Source organism: Papilio machaon, chromosome 22 (genome assembly GCF_912999745.1).
Source record: "Papilio machaon chromosome 22, ilPapMach1.1, whole genome shotgun sequence".
NCBI classification, from domain to species: domain Eukaryota; kingdom Metazoa; phylum Arthropoda; class Insecta; order Lepidoptera; family Papilionidae; genus Papilio; species Papilio machaon.
In genome coordinates this window covers 2,113,346-2,128,408 of record NC_060007.1, presented here as the reverse complement: position 1 = coordinate 2,128,408, position 15,063 = coordinate 2,113,346, and the positions used below count along the sequence as shown (strand labels likewise).

At 32.6% G+C, this 15,063-nt stretch overlaps 3 protein-coding genes across 3 annotated transcripts; all 3 read right to left on the bottom strand.

The window, feature by feature from the left end:
* Positions 1-294: 294 nt before the first annotated feature.
* On the bottom strand, positions 295-1,120 carry LOC106712541 (alpha-(1,3)-fucosyltransferase C-like). Its single transcript, XM_014505139.2, has 2 exons — positions 780-1,120; positions 295-568 (listed from the first exon to the last, which is right to left on the bottom strand). Exons 1-2 carry the CDS (start codon positions 1,118-1,120, stop codon positions 295-297), a joined length of 615 nt encoding a protein of 204 aa, XP_014360625.2.
* Positions 1,121-3,021: 1,901 nt separating this feature from the next.
* LOC106712558 (alpha-(1,3)-fucosyltransferase C-like) lies at positions 3,022-6,376 on the bottom strand. The gene is made up of 3 exons (XM_014505160.2): positions 5,520-6,376; positions 3,573-4,660; positions 3,022-3,467 (listed from the first exon to the last, which is right to left on the bottom strand). Exons 2-3 carry the CDS (start codon positions 4,592-4,594, stop codon positions 3,203-3,205), a joined length of 1,287 nt encoding a protein of 428 aa, XP_014360646.2. The 5' UTR covers positions 4,595-4,660; positions 5,520-6,376; the 3' UTR covers positions 3,022-3,202.
* A 664-nt stretch (positions 6,377-7,040) lies between these two features.
* On the bottom strand, positions 7,041-13,511 carry LOC106712542 (alpha-(1,3)-fucosyltransferase C). The gene is made up of 3 exons (XM_045683430.1): positions 13,447-13,511; positions 7,668-8,742; positions 7,041-7,311 (listed from the first exon to the last, which is right to left on the bottom strand). The coding sequence occupies exons 1-3, from the start codon at positions 13,454-13,456 to the stop codon at positions 7,041-7,043; spliced, it is 1,356 nt and encodes a 451-aa protein (XP_045539386.1). The 5' UTR covers positions 13,457-13,511.
* Between the last annotated feature and the right edge of the window lie 1,552 nt (positions 13,512-15,063).

Below are 15,063 nucleotides of genomic sequence, written 5' to 3'. Positions count from 1 at the left end.
TAAGACAATTTTCACGTTACACAAGGAAATGTGAAGGTCACAAAGTTGCAAAAAAATATCTTGACATTGTCGATCGAGTTTAAATATTAAATTGATTTAAAACTAACACAGCTGACATCGTAACAATACAAAAATATTATTTATCGGTCAGTATTTATAGTCGTAACACCCGTATAATAACAATATTATAATAACTCTCATTGACTTTGCAAAAAGAAACATTAAACAATATATTATAATATAACACAGGTGTCACGATAGACTAAATTCACGGAGCCCCAATGCAACCACAAATCACGAAGAATTACATCGTTTTCTATAACTGGGGTTCCACCAGATTCTAAAATCATCGTAAACCGTTCTTGTCTCCATCATGGTTTTGTTATTAAGCGCGGCACACACTGCGCACACGGTGTCCATAGTCTGCGGGTGTGCGTATGTGTACTGAGACTTCCACCAGAAATACTGACCGTACTGCTCTGGTGTAGTTATTAACTGCGCTATGGTGTTGGCCAATTCTTGAGGTTTCATCTGCAAAGCATCCAAGTACGTGTTCGGAGGTAAAAACCTATACAAAAAGATAAAATATATAAGTCACAATCGTTGACCATGTCTGGCGTGATTTTATTTTATTCAGTTTCAACAAAAGCATCGTTTTTCTTTATAAAAAGTTTTTTTAAACAAACGTAATAATAGAGCTTCATAGAAGAGATAACGGACTAGTAACTGTTGCGAGTCTAACAGTAACGTTGTATTCATTAATTGGAATAAATATTAACCTTGAATAATCTGCACCACCGTACACAATAGGTATCATGTTATGATTTAGAGCTGTTAAAAGTTTCTCAGTCACATAATCTTCTGCGAAAGAGTTCTCAAAAGATAAATAAAAATAATATTTCTGTCCTAACATGTTGAGGCAGCTATACATAAGTTCTCTAGGACATTTGTAGGGACCACAATATCCATATATATCTACGGTTAATTCATATCGTCGTAAATGTTTTTGTAGATGCTTGACAATTTCATCCCTTCCGCTTCTGCCGTTACAATTTGATACAAGCCAAGCAGCTGCTTTACTCTTATTTTGCACTATACGAAAATCATTTCTAAATGCCATATTTTTCACCCATTCCAAGTTCTTCCTTGGTCCGACAATTGCTCTATTACGATTTCTTATCTGTACATATGCGAACAAAATATCAGAATTCAATTTATATGTCGCTGTCCAGTTGAAAAACTCATCAAACTCACTGCTACAAACTGGATAATTATCAGCCGACTCAATGTTGAAATAAATATATTTCTGATGAGGCGATCGTTTTTTCGGAAGGCTGGATTTTGATAGAGCATTTATAAAAACCCCATTGAATGCTATAGCGTCAAATTTTGTTACGTCATCACCGAAAAAATATTTATCATAAGTGACATAGCAGTTAATCGCGGAACAATTGTTTTTGATAAAAGCTCGTTGTCCCTCGCCCAGTTGAATGAACGGGTCGTGATTTTTACAGTACCTCCACAATAATATGAATTTTAAATCTTTCGACAAACAATCCTTTTTGTTATGCCCATCGATATAACTTAAATCTGCGACATTATCGTGAGTCTCATTCACAAGATGCTCTGTTATTGTTATGTAACTATTTCTTGATAATTGAATAACACATATGAACATTATGAGACAAACCGAGATTATATACAGAAAGAATTTGAAGGCAATCGATTTGTTTAAAATCGAAGTTTTACGATATTGCTTAAGTAAAGACATATATGAAGCTAATTAATGTATTCTGTTGGTACCTGCAAATAAACATAAATCATCAAATCATAATGCTAGAAATGTTTTACCGCGAAATATCTACGTAATACTTTAAAATAATAGTTCACGCAGAACTGATGAAGAACACCGAAAAGAACAATGAGTGTGAACCAATGTTTTATCTAAAAAATGAATCCCAATGTTTCTTTATGGCTTTTTTGTTACATGCACTTACTTGATAGAGTAAATATTTGCTTGATGTTATTTACAATTCGCATATTGCTGTTTCGATCTCTTTTGGTTTTTGCATTTTACAAGATTGTTTCATGTGTTATTTGAACTCATGTGAATATTGTAGGTAACAGCTATTATTTTCAATATCTGTACAATATAATAAATAAATATTTTGATAAACTTAATTTGTCAGTTTAAATGTGAATGTCAGAAAAAAATGAAGCTTATAAAACTTGTCAATAGTGAGTCTATTTAAGGATGATTATAGTTTGATAATTCATTTGTCAATTCACCAAAGATGGGTCAAGTAAAGTCGGATACGAATCTTTTCAATTTCCGACGGTTGTTCTCGCAGAACTTGCTCCCAAATAACATCTAGTCTTGTGAAGCGCTGCTATCGGTTCATTCTGTCAGAAAATATGTCCAGTTCAGTTTCTTGATTATGGGTCTCACTCAGCGGGTTGGGCAAGAGAAAATATGTAAAACCTACATGGACATGGAAAATGGCATATAAGAAAAAAAACATGAAATGACAGTGACAGGACAAAAAGGATCTTTGTGACACTTTTTGGTATTAACAGGAGGGCGCTAGTGCGCTAACATAATTTAGTTTGACTCATGTTCACCGGGCAACACCGGGTCAGATAACTTGTAGATCTATACAACTAGAAAAATAAACCCGTACATTATGTTCCTCTCCTAGTAGAAATGAAACCCGGGACTTCTAACAAATTGACGAATGAGCAAGGCTTTGTTTAGAATAAAAATTATAAGTACAAGTCTAGTTGTTATATCTATGCTTAACCATCGCCTAAGATGTAAAATTATCTCATCTCACTCATCTGAATATATATTAAGTAGAACACTCGGTCAACAAATATTCAGAACAGTTACGGTAACAAATTATTTAATTATCGGATATTTAAATATAAAAAACGCTAGAAATTCCACTACATCATTTATTTTAGCACCACTAAATGGATTCTGGACGGCAGTGGAAAATAATATTAAAAGTTATGCTGGAGTAAAATACAATATATAAACTTTTTGAATGCTTATTAACGAACCATCAAATACTCTTGAGTAGCAATTAACAATAGTTATATGATTTATAAAACATAACACGTGATAATCTTTGGATTATATTAACATCACAAAAACTATCTAACAATATAACAACACGTGGTAAAAATCTATAAATATGCTTTAACACCGATCGCTATAAGCTGGGTTCCACCAGGTCCTAAAATCATTATAAACCATTCTCTGGTCCATCATAGTTTTATTATTAAGAGCGGCACACACTGCGCACACGTTGTCCGATCTTGATGGGTCCAGGTACGTATACTGAGATTTCCATGAGAAATATCTAACATACTGCTCTGGTGATATCATTAATTGCGCTATGGTATCGGCCAATTCCTTGGGACTCATCTTCAAAACATCCAAATAGGCGTTCGGAGGCAGAAACCTATGGACAGATGAAAGTAGAAAGTTATAGATCAATAATTGTTTTGTACCAATATGTTAGTAAACGCTTGACATAAGTGTTGCTTATTAAAATATTTTAATATACCTTGAATAATTTGCACCACCGTAAACGATAGGTACCATGTTATGATTTAGAGCTGTTAAAAGTTTCTCGGTTACATAATCTTCTGCGAAAGAATTCTCAAAAGATAAATAAAAGTAATATTTCTGCCCTAACATAGTGGAACAACTGTTCTTATCTTCACCAGGGCATTTATAAGATCCACAATCTCCATATATATCTACAGTTAATCCATAATGCTGCAGATACTTCTGTAGGTATGTCACAACATCCTCTCTTTTATTTCTACTGTTACAATTAGATACAAGCCAAGCAACTGCTTTACTCTTATTTTGCAATATAGAAAAATCCTTTTTAAATGACGTATTTTTCACCCATTCCATATTTCTCTTTGGTCCAACAATTTCTCCACTGCGATTTCTTATCTGTACATATGGGAACAAAATATCAGAATTCAATTTATATGTAGCTGTCCAATTGAAAAACCCATCAAACACACGGCTGCAAACTGGATAATAATCTGACGACTCCGTGTTAAAGTAAATATATTTCTGATGAGGCGATCGTTTCTTTGGAATATGATATTTAAATAGAGTTCTTATATTACGACCGTTGAATGCTATGGCATCAAATTTTGTTACATCATCACCGAAGAAGAACTTATCATCAGTAACATAGCAGTTGATCATGGAGCAGTTGTTTTTGATGAATGCACGTTGCCCTTCTCCAAGATTGTAAAACGGGGCAAAGTCTTTTGGTGTCCATAATAAAATGAATTTCAGATCTTTCGGGAGATGATTCTTTTTTCTAAATACATCTACGTATCTTAAATCTTTTGCAACATTATCCAGTGCCTCTTGTATAGAACTTTCACTTATAGATACGTTATCTTTGGTTGTTAGTTGTATAAGACATATGGAGATGATGAAACTGATGGAGATTATCAATAGGAATACTTTGATGGTAGTTGTCTGGATCAAAATCGATGAGAAACGAAATCGCAGTGGAATAAATAAAGACCTATCTGCAGCGTCTTGTCCAAACATTTTATATATTCATTAATTTTTACGGGCATTAGTCATAAAACCTAATTCTGACTGGTTGAGTGGTATCTGTAAAAAAAATAAAAGACAGCTGTATAAATAAATAACATAACAATACTGTAACAATAAGCTTAGCTGACTGTACGTAGGAGTACCTACATTCCGACGAAGAATAAAAATCGAATGTAACCTCGTTCGTCAAAATATGTTCATTTGTTCAAGCTAGAGGTTAAAATGCATTGGACGTACAAGCATATATAAATACTTCCGTATCCGCAAAAACATTAGACGTCATATTAATTACAAACTTAGGATGGTTTTCCACCTTCAACGATATTTATCTTTATGAAATAGAAAAATATGTAGATATTTAAACAAATAGTATTCAAATTTGTATAACATAGCTTTTGCCCACGACTTCCATTTAATTAAACCTATTTAAAAATAATATAGCCTACATTATTCAGTGATAATGTAGCTTTCTAAGGACACAATTATTTTTAAATCGCTCTAGTGGTTGTTGAGATTATTCGATACACATAAAAATTAAAATGTTCCAAGTGTCAGAAAATTATTGTTATTGTAATGTTTTTTTAACATTGTACAAGTGAATTTTTTGTAATTCTGTTCCTATGTATACTGCATTGTACTATATTATTAATAGTAATTGTAGAAGTTGATTACAACAATGAATATTTCACATAGTAAATATATTATAATGCCTTATTTATATTGTAACATGTTAAAAAATATATGTATTTTTTGTAACTTGGCTTTATATAAAAGAGTACCCATTTTTAGTACAGTCAGCTCCCTAATTGTGTAGACCATTTTTGACAAAAAAATTCTTAAACTGGAGGTATTTAATCAATTAAGATTTATCTGAATAATTTAAAAACGGAATTGGAACTAACAAACATACACTTACTTGTAAACTTGTCGTCGCTGTATAATCCAAACAAAAACGATTGCCGTTACGTGAAATGTGTAAACATTAGGTTTTCGAGCACTTTAAATTCGTCGAGTAATTCCGCACATGCGCATCGTATCCGCCCAAAACACACCGCATCATGATATTGGAAAACCGATAAAATGTCTTGAAAAACACAAATCACATACTTGTAAAGTCACAAGAATATTTTTAACTACATGTAGCATTAATTAGTAATATATACGATTCATTTATATGAACAATATTATTCGAAATGAATAAAAAATGACCACAACACGAGTGAAACGCAAAGACGGGTGAATTGTGCGGCGACCGCTTGACTACTGTTTCTCTGTCAAGGTCAATAATATTCACGTGACGTAGTTCTAGGGTGACTCAACTCACAACTCCATAGTTGTACTTCCACAAGTACAAAATAAATATGCATAAAAAAGCGTTACTAAGCTTGAAGGGAATATTAGAAACGTGAAATGTAAAACTGAATACACATCGTTTTCTACTATTGTTTCTCTTGTATAACAATATTTCTATTTCTCTCATCATCCCCCTGTCTTTATACCTCAAATAAGGTGGGCACACCAGGTTTTCGTTCTCCAGATCGATCTATCTTTCCTTTTCTCAGTCGTCACACCCTTCTTGATCATATATTCTTTCATGCAATCCATCTCTTTTTAGACCTACCCCTGCAGGTGTACCCTTCGAAATTGATAATAATGCCATTCCCCTGATCTTTTAAATAATGTTACTTAATTATTGTGTAAATGTAATAAAAATATTGTTACATTTTATAAATAGCGTAGATAAACAAGACATCTCTAAAGGCACCATGCATCACCTATTAGCTGCCAGATAATATAATAATAAAATAATATATAAAATAGTATTAATAGTTATATACCAGATTCACGATAATTCAAATTCACGGTAGTAAACACATTTTCTGCAATTTGATTATACGCAATATGGAGAGGTGTGCTATATTTCTGGGCACGACATAAAGTGCTTTCAATGATGGAAACTTTATAGATAATTGTTATAAATAGACAAAGTAGTCTGAAGTAGCGATACGCAATCAGGAAAAATACGATGCACTTAAATAATCAGATTAATGCCAATTCCCTTTACATCATGAGAACCGGTTCTTTCTTCTTCTCATTTTTCATTCACAATTTTTTTTCGTGATCTAATTGTTGGTTTTTGAGACCAACATCCCTGTATAAAACATATGGTTATTTTCGTTTTGACAAAGATAATGAATGACGATATGTTTTATACAGAGATTTCGATATCAAAAACGCCGATAAATTAACTGTAAATTTAGTACGAAGCAGGTATAAATTTCTCGCGATCCTTGCACATCTCTCTTGCTTTTTCTACATCCTTACATCACGTATATGATATATTATTTAAATTACAGAAACTAAACATATACTTAACAAAATCTTTGTATTTTTTCTAATTTCTAATTAAAAATATCTTATCAATATATTTAAAATATCACAACTTGCAACGCTTCCTATAATTAGGATTCCACCAGGCCCTGAAATTATTGTAAATAGTCTGTTGCTTCATAATACTTTCATTATTAAGGTACTCGCACACCGCGCACACACTGTCCGTATTTGATGGGTCACGGTATGTGTAATAAGATTTCCATCTGAAGTATTTTTTATATTCTTCCGGAGAACGCATCAACCGAGTCACAGTACTAGCTATGTCTTCAGGTGTCATCATTCTCGCATCCAGATATGTATCGGGAGGTAGAAATCTGTGTAGAAAATTATTTTAAAAATTAAATTAACACACTCAAGCATCAGTCATCCAGATAGACCCTTTGGGGTCTATAGGAACATAGTGGGGGTTAATGGTGGAAATTAAGGTCGTGGGTTCACGAGTTGAAAAATAATTAACTACCAAAGTTCACAGAAACCAATAAAATTTTGAGGGGTCTAGAAGAAAATAGTTTGGGCTTTCTTCTCTAGCATAAGGAAACTTACATCTTGCTAATGTGATAAACACTGATATAACATCTATGATAAAGAATCGGTGTGATTTGATGAGGTTTTGTTAAAGTTGAAAGTCAAAAGAGGTAATATGTGTAGTCCGTAATCGTGAATTACCTACCTAGAATAATTAGCGCCACCAAACACGATCGGTACAGCGTTATGATGCAAAGGTGTCAGAACTTTTTCAGTCACATAATCTTCCGCAAAAGAATTCTCAAATGACAAATAAAAGAAATAATCCTTCTCTAACATATCGTCGCATTGTTTTTTCTTATTTCTAGGACATTTAAATGGACCGCATTTACCATAAATATCTAATGTTAAGCCATACTTTTGCAAGGCCCTTTGTAATGTTTGCCCTAATTCCTTTCTTCCACTTCTGCTGTTGCAATTTGATACAAACCACGCGGCTGCTTTACTTTTATACTTCAAAATCGATAAATCCCCATCAACAGTCATATTTTCTGCCCACTTCATGTCTATTCTAGGTCCTACAACTTCTCCATTACGATCCCTTATTTGTATATAAGGGAATAGAATGTCAGAATCCAACTTGTATGTAGCTGTTAAATTGAAAAAATCATCGAACACTGGATTACACAATACATAATTGTCAGAAGACTCCATGTTGAAATATATATATTTCTGATGAGGCGATCTGTATTTAGGAAGATCAGATTTTTTTGCGTGTAATATATTTCGACCGTTAAATGCTATAGCGTCAAACTTTGTCAAGTCTCCGTCAAAGAAATCTTTATTATCAGTTACATAACAATTTATCTTTGAACAATTGTTTTTGATGAATGCAATTTGGCCCTGTTTAAGTTGGCTAAGAGGTTCGTAGTTTCTCGGCGTCCATTCCAAAATGTACTTAACCTCATTCGACAGTCGTTCCTTTCTTTTGTAGATCTCAGTATATCTGTAATCAAGGCCAACATTCCGGATTGCCTCTTCTTCAAGGACACTGATGGTTTTGTACTGATTCGTTCTTATGAATTGCGTTATGAATATAGTAATTATAAAACTAACGGAGGTTATCCATAGAAAAAACTTTAGAGACGTTACGTGGAAAACGATAGAAGATAAACGGTAGCACAACGACTTACAGAACGACGTGTCGTTTAGATCATAATCTTGAAGTAATTTGGCTTGTCGGCTATGACGAACATTGTTGTGAAAAGGTGGATCGTTTCCTGTGAACAATTGAAAACACTATTTAAAAAAAATAAGTATGTGAGGTACATAGATAATTAAGTTATACCAAATCGGAAATATATTTTATTTCTATTAGCGTTGGATCTATTAAATGTTAATAAGCATCTTTTTATTTTATTGTTCTCTCTACGAGGCGATCTGCACTGACGCGCCTGTAATAAAATATTAGCAATCGACGAATACTCGCCATTGCGGTAATCGCAATACACCACAAATATAATTTCATATACTTCTCGGTTTCCACTGATAAATGTGGCGGACATCTTTCCTATCCTTTCTCTCTTTACTGGAGACAAATAACAAACTCAATTCGTAAGACAAAACATACTTGATTTCATAAAATACCTATCATCTATACCACAAACTATAAAGAGTTTCAATATACCATTTTTAGGCGTTAAGTCATAACATTATGCCAAAAAAATATTTTTTAATATCTTCTTTGATAAAGAGCATAAAACGACTGACCAAAGTATTTCACCATGACATAAATGATCTTAAACCAAACTGTACAAGAAACGTGCACTTTTATTTATTTCTAAAAAATACTTCTTTGTGACAATAAGGTTGGCGCGACAATGAAAATTACTTGACAATGGAGGTCAGGCGCAACTGATGAATTAACTATTCAGTACTAAAAGATAACAAAAACAAACGGCATTAAACGTTTTCCGTTGCCAAAGAGTGCATATTAACCTTAGGTTTTCACTGCAGATATGAACATACAGAAACAATTTGTCATCCCTTTCATTATCTTTGAGAAAACAAAGATACCAATATGTTTCTTTACAGGTGTATCGGCTGTGAAAACTCACGGTAAGACATGGCGTCAAACAGCAAACAGATAAAAACCTGTTTTCTGAAAAGGAATTATCCGATGGACAACGATAATGACCTGAGTCTGTTTACAGTAATTACAATAAAAAGTATATACAAAATTAAGAATGTTTAAAAAAAAGTTATTTCTATATTATATTTAATTGGACTTATATCACACTTAACTCACGCCTGTAACCCAGAAAGGTAAGCAGAGATCACGGATCCTCCATTTGGTATAGCCAAATGAACCTCCGCAATCCACCATTCGCCGTTTCGGGAGACGGAACGTGACGGGTGGCGAGCCTCGTCGAAAATCAAAAAACACATTAGTATATCGCGGGATTCGAACCTAGGACCTGCAGATTGCAAGTCAAGTACTTAACCCCTACTTTATTATTGTATGTTTTATAATTATAATCATAGTTTTGGTTTATCGAATGATATTTGAATAAACAAGTTTTACATTTTGTAAAATAAATATTATGAGAAGTAAATAATTATTAATAACATATCTTTTCGATAAAGAAATTTAAGATATTTCATTTGAATGCGTATTTAAAACCATAGCAAGAAGTAATTGGTTGAACGTGTTTGAACAATTGTTTCAAAAATTCTGATTACCCTATCGTAACCAAAATACACAATAAAAATGATGTCATCAAGGAATGTAGACTGTTGATAATTTTACATTCTTAGGATAATATATCTTTAGAATTTTCTACGAAATCATTCAGTTTCATTGCAATAATGCATCAGCACAATATTAGGTTAAGTAGAAATATTCATTCCTTCTTAAACTAATAACAATAACAGACAAAAGATTGTGACATATATGTTAATCCAGCAAGATAATTTATAATAACAAAATTAACTCATATTTACTTATTCCGCTTTGCCTAAATATTGTTTGCCTGCGAAACACCACAGGCACTCCCCTTTTTTCACTGTCTACCTATCTAACAATCCGTCTGCGGCGATTATAACATAAAAAATTAGCTGTAGCTTACGACTCCGTCTGCGCGGAAGTGAAAAAACTCTATAAGTAGCCTATGTGTTCTTCCAGACTATGTTCTACATCTGTGCCAAATTTCATCAAGATCTGTTTAGCCGTTCCAAAGATACCTTCTAACAAACATCCATCCATCTACGCTTTCGGATATAGAATATTAGTAAGATTATTTTGTAATTAATATAGAAAATTCGTCAAACTCATTTCTTAATTCTTATCGATATATATAAATAGGGGTTACTTAAAAAAAACCTATTGTTGCCTTTGAAAAACCTTTCAAGTGTTTGATTAGAAAAAGTTTTTATTGGTACTTTGTAGTTCTTAATAACACTCATAATGTCATCATTAGGCTAGCTCGCTTCCATTTCATTTTGCTCGCATCGTTTCCGCCCACTCGCTGCCCATAAATGGTCAAAGAATATTTACCGCGTGGTCTAAAAATATTCGCCACATAATCTTTGAGTTAAAAACATTCGAAAAACATACAACGTCGGGGAAGACTCAAAAAGATATTTAATTATTTTCGTATGGGTCGTATTTCAATGGTTAGAAGCACATGTCAACGATCGAATTAATATCATGTTTGCCGCCCGCGCCTAAACAACTTTGTACGAACTCGCTACGGGTCTAATATAGTTAAGCGTTTGAGCGTTCAAACCCATTAACTAAACTACATGCAAACATATCTGAGGGCAACCAAAAATAAAATAGCAAATAACACAAAATTTAACCTTAATGTAACACAATAACTCTGAATAAACACCCTCACCTTTGACAGTCTCAAAAGTCACTTTCATTTTCACATAAATTTCCACAACCAATATAAACAGTTAAAAAGTTTGTCACTGTTACAACAAGGCCATGTTTTTTTTATATTTTAATTTGCACGATGTTTCGTGACTGGTGTAGATAACATACTGACGTGTGGTTATTCCAAATTACGTTAGCAGATTGATTTTATCGACCAGTATTGCTGATAAAACTATTGTGATAACACTACGATTGTAAAGTGCAAACATGACTCATGGTGTATTACATCTACATCCACCCACGGCCCACGGCACTATGGTAATAAGAAACAAATGAATAAATAGTAACTAAACTTTTGTATTTTGCTAACGGACGAAATCAATTAACTATCTTTAAACATTTTTGCTAATACTACTTTTTTAATAACCATTTTTAATCGTTTCATTCCACGGGAAGAATGGTATTAGGAGCACTAGAAACAGAATTGCATCTATGCGTAAATTTATGAATGTGGAAAAAGCATGACTGGTCTGGATCACGCTAAATGGAAGTCTGTAATCTCTGCCTAGCCCTCTAAGATACAGGGAATCAGTTGTATTGTTGTTGTTATTTTTAATCCATTTGTTTTAAATTTATGGATTTATCAAGGATCGAATATTAATTTCTGATCTACTCGTTGAAAAGCGTGAGTGCATTTTCAAACAATGTTTTAAATGTCGTGGCTATAACTTAATACTAAATCAGTTCTAATTTTTCAAAATGCATAAACTTATGAACTATTACTTTTTCGGTGTAATTTTAGACATAATAAATATCATTTTATCAAAAACATCTTATAAATGAGTCGAGTCCAAACACGTGTAAAAAATATTACGACCCTTTTGAAAAAAAACAGAGATACGAGAGAGATACATCTTCGTCGTAAGGTGGTATGGGGTTCGAAACTATTGAGTTTTGGACAATTGTTTTGACGTAAGAAACTTACAATCACATACTTTAACTACAATATCTATCTCTGCCTAAATGTAAGTTAATAATAGGGAATATGTCATAATATTTGAGGTAAAATAGCCGTACTATCGCATGTTCAAAAATGTCTTATCGTAACAGATAACAGGATTAACAAATTCAAAACCATAAATGGATTCAAATGCCGACTCGATCTTATATCAACATCATAAGATCTTTGACCATAGAGAAATGGATAATTCAGCACCGCCATAGTCCTAATAACTACCACTTTTCGCGGGGTGAGGTAAAGATGACTATCGTATTATATTGTCGCATACGTAAAATTGAAATTTCTTTGTATACGAATACTAAAATGATACGAACGGATACTGATGAGTATACAATCAAGCTAGTTTATAGCACTTATTGTTGTTGTTTATAACATTTTTATTGGACAGAGGAAATCACGCGCGCTTAACAGATCCTGTCTCTTATACGTCAAAGTCATAAGATAAACGACGCGACGTGATAAAGAATGTTGGACAATTAGTAAACAGTCACTATTAACTTATAATATTATTTTTACAGAAACAACTTGTGGGAAAGATAAAATTAAATACTTTCTCACAGAATGTTGACATTCCCTTTGCACAATTAAAGGTTACGAAAGAAAAACTGTAAAAATCTTAACACGTTGTGTTTATTGTATTAGTAGATGTATTGGACTTTACAAGATTTCGTTTATCACATCTGAATGCTCTTGTTACACATTTCCTTTTTCACACAATCCATCCATACTTCGCTCTTTTTTCGGTTCGATTTCTATTCTAGCTTTGTAGCCATTCACATTTAATCTTATTAATGTGCCCATTATTTCTTAAAATAATATGGCATTCTTTATTTTAAACCTTCTTGACCCACCACACATAAATTTTAACAAACGAATCTCAGCTGCATGCAATCTCCTTTCATCCGTAACTTTGGTGGTACATCTCTCAGATGTATTCAATACGACAGGTCTTACGAACGACTTGTAGACCTTCAGGTTTAGTGGCATTCTTGCATCACAAGTCACTGCCGTGGCCAGTAGAAACAAGCAAGCACAAATATAAAAAAATTAAAGTAATTAATTTTTTATTCAAATTAAACTCACCGTACGACATCCTATTGCACTTATTTATCGTCTGAGTATTATAATTTTCTAAAAACAAATTTTTAGTACACCCTTATAGTTTCATTTAATAGGTTCGTTCATTGTAGAGTGACGAAACGCGGTTGTATAACGTATTATTTTCAATGTAATCGTATAGCGTACAACGTAGGGCTGACGAAAACGAAATTCTTTTTTTTTATATTATTAAATTAAATATCTGGCAGTTGTTCTTTACATTTTGTTGTATTTTATCTTTCTGTCACATTGTTAATAATTTAAACATTATAATTTTCTTTAAGTAACGCCTTGGCTAATACGCTTAATTTTAATTTTTGTCACTGTTTATTAAGACGGTTATGGCAACCCTGATGTAATTAATTTTAGTTTAACTAGGTAATAAACACGCTACCAATAAGCACACATTTGTACACTATCATAAACACAATTTTTGTATTTCCTTTTATTTGCATGTTATAGCTTCAATGACACACAACAAAAAACGATGGTGGTATTTTAATGAGCAAAAAAAAAACAAAATGTACACAGGAAATTAAATTAATGAGATTTAGTTATAGATTCAAGTTATATCAAAGTAAAAATTATTTCAAAAAAATACACTAATTATAACAATCAAAAATAATTCTCGTTACGTAGTACTATTTGCTGACTTTGTCGGGTGTCCAAACAATAAATCTTTTTTTGGGATAATCCCGAACCCTGCTGACTTGCCGAGTGCTTCGTCCTGTAACAATGATAATCCTTATATTATTGGTGTAGATTTAACCTCCTTTATATATGTAATGTGGGACAATTTTTTTTCTACAATATCAGCCGAAAATGCTTTTTCAAGCACCGTTTGCTATGTTTTTTTTTTTAATAAAATAGAGAATGTAGGCACAGTTTTATGCTCTAATCCTACTGTTACTTAAAGGCGAAGTCAAAAAAATATATATAACTTTACCTTTAATAAAAGATTTTAGCATGTTATTAGAAAAGTCTGTCTACGAATTGAAACATTTCGCTGCCACATTTATCTGGAAGGGCAATCAAAGGGCGATGTTGCAAATTCTAGCACCCGTTAAAAGGGTTTTAAAGTGAGACTACGCAAAATTTCTGGCGTAACGATAATTTTGAGTCTGCGGCAGAGCTAAGCGGCTTAAAAGGGTGGCTTTTCAACCAACATCAGAATGTATGCGCGTGGAAATATCAATATATTTTACGAAAAATGAATTATGAGTCAAGAAATAAATAACATATTATATAAATTAATATTTAACAATTATAAAACATATGTACTCGGTAAAAAAATGTAATTACGTTTGAAATTATTAAATAACTTTTATGTCTATTGATTAATTCCTTTTATGAGAGTACAAAAATTTATTCGATAGCCCCATCGTATGTTTAACTCGGTTAAATTGGAACAAAATTATTAGATAAAATGGTTCCGGATCGATTATTAATTTCGATCTTTTAAATCCCTATGCATCTAATTATTATTATAAGAACGTGACGCAAGAAAAGACCACCTGATGACTACTGTCTTTATTAAAAATCTTATTTCTTATTTTCAATTGCCGATTCAAATCGTCGAAGCGAAAAACACAAACAATGCCT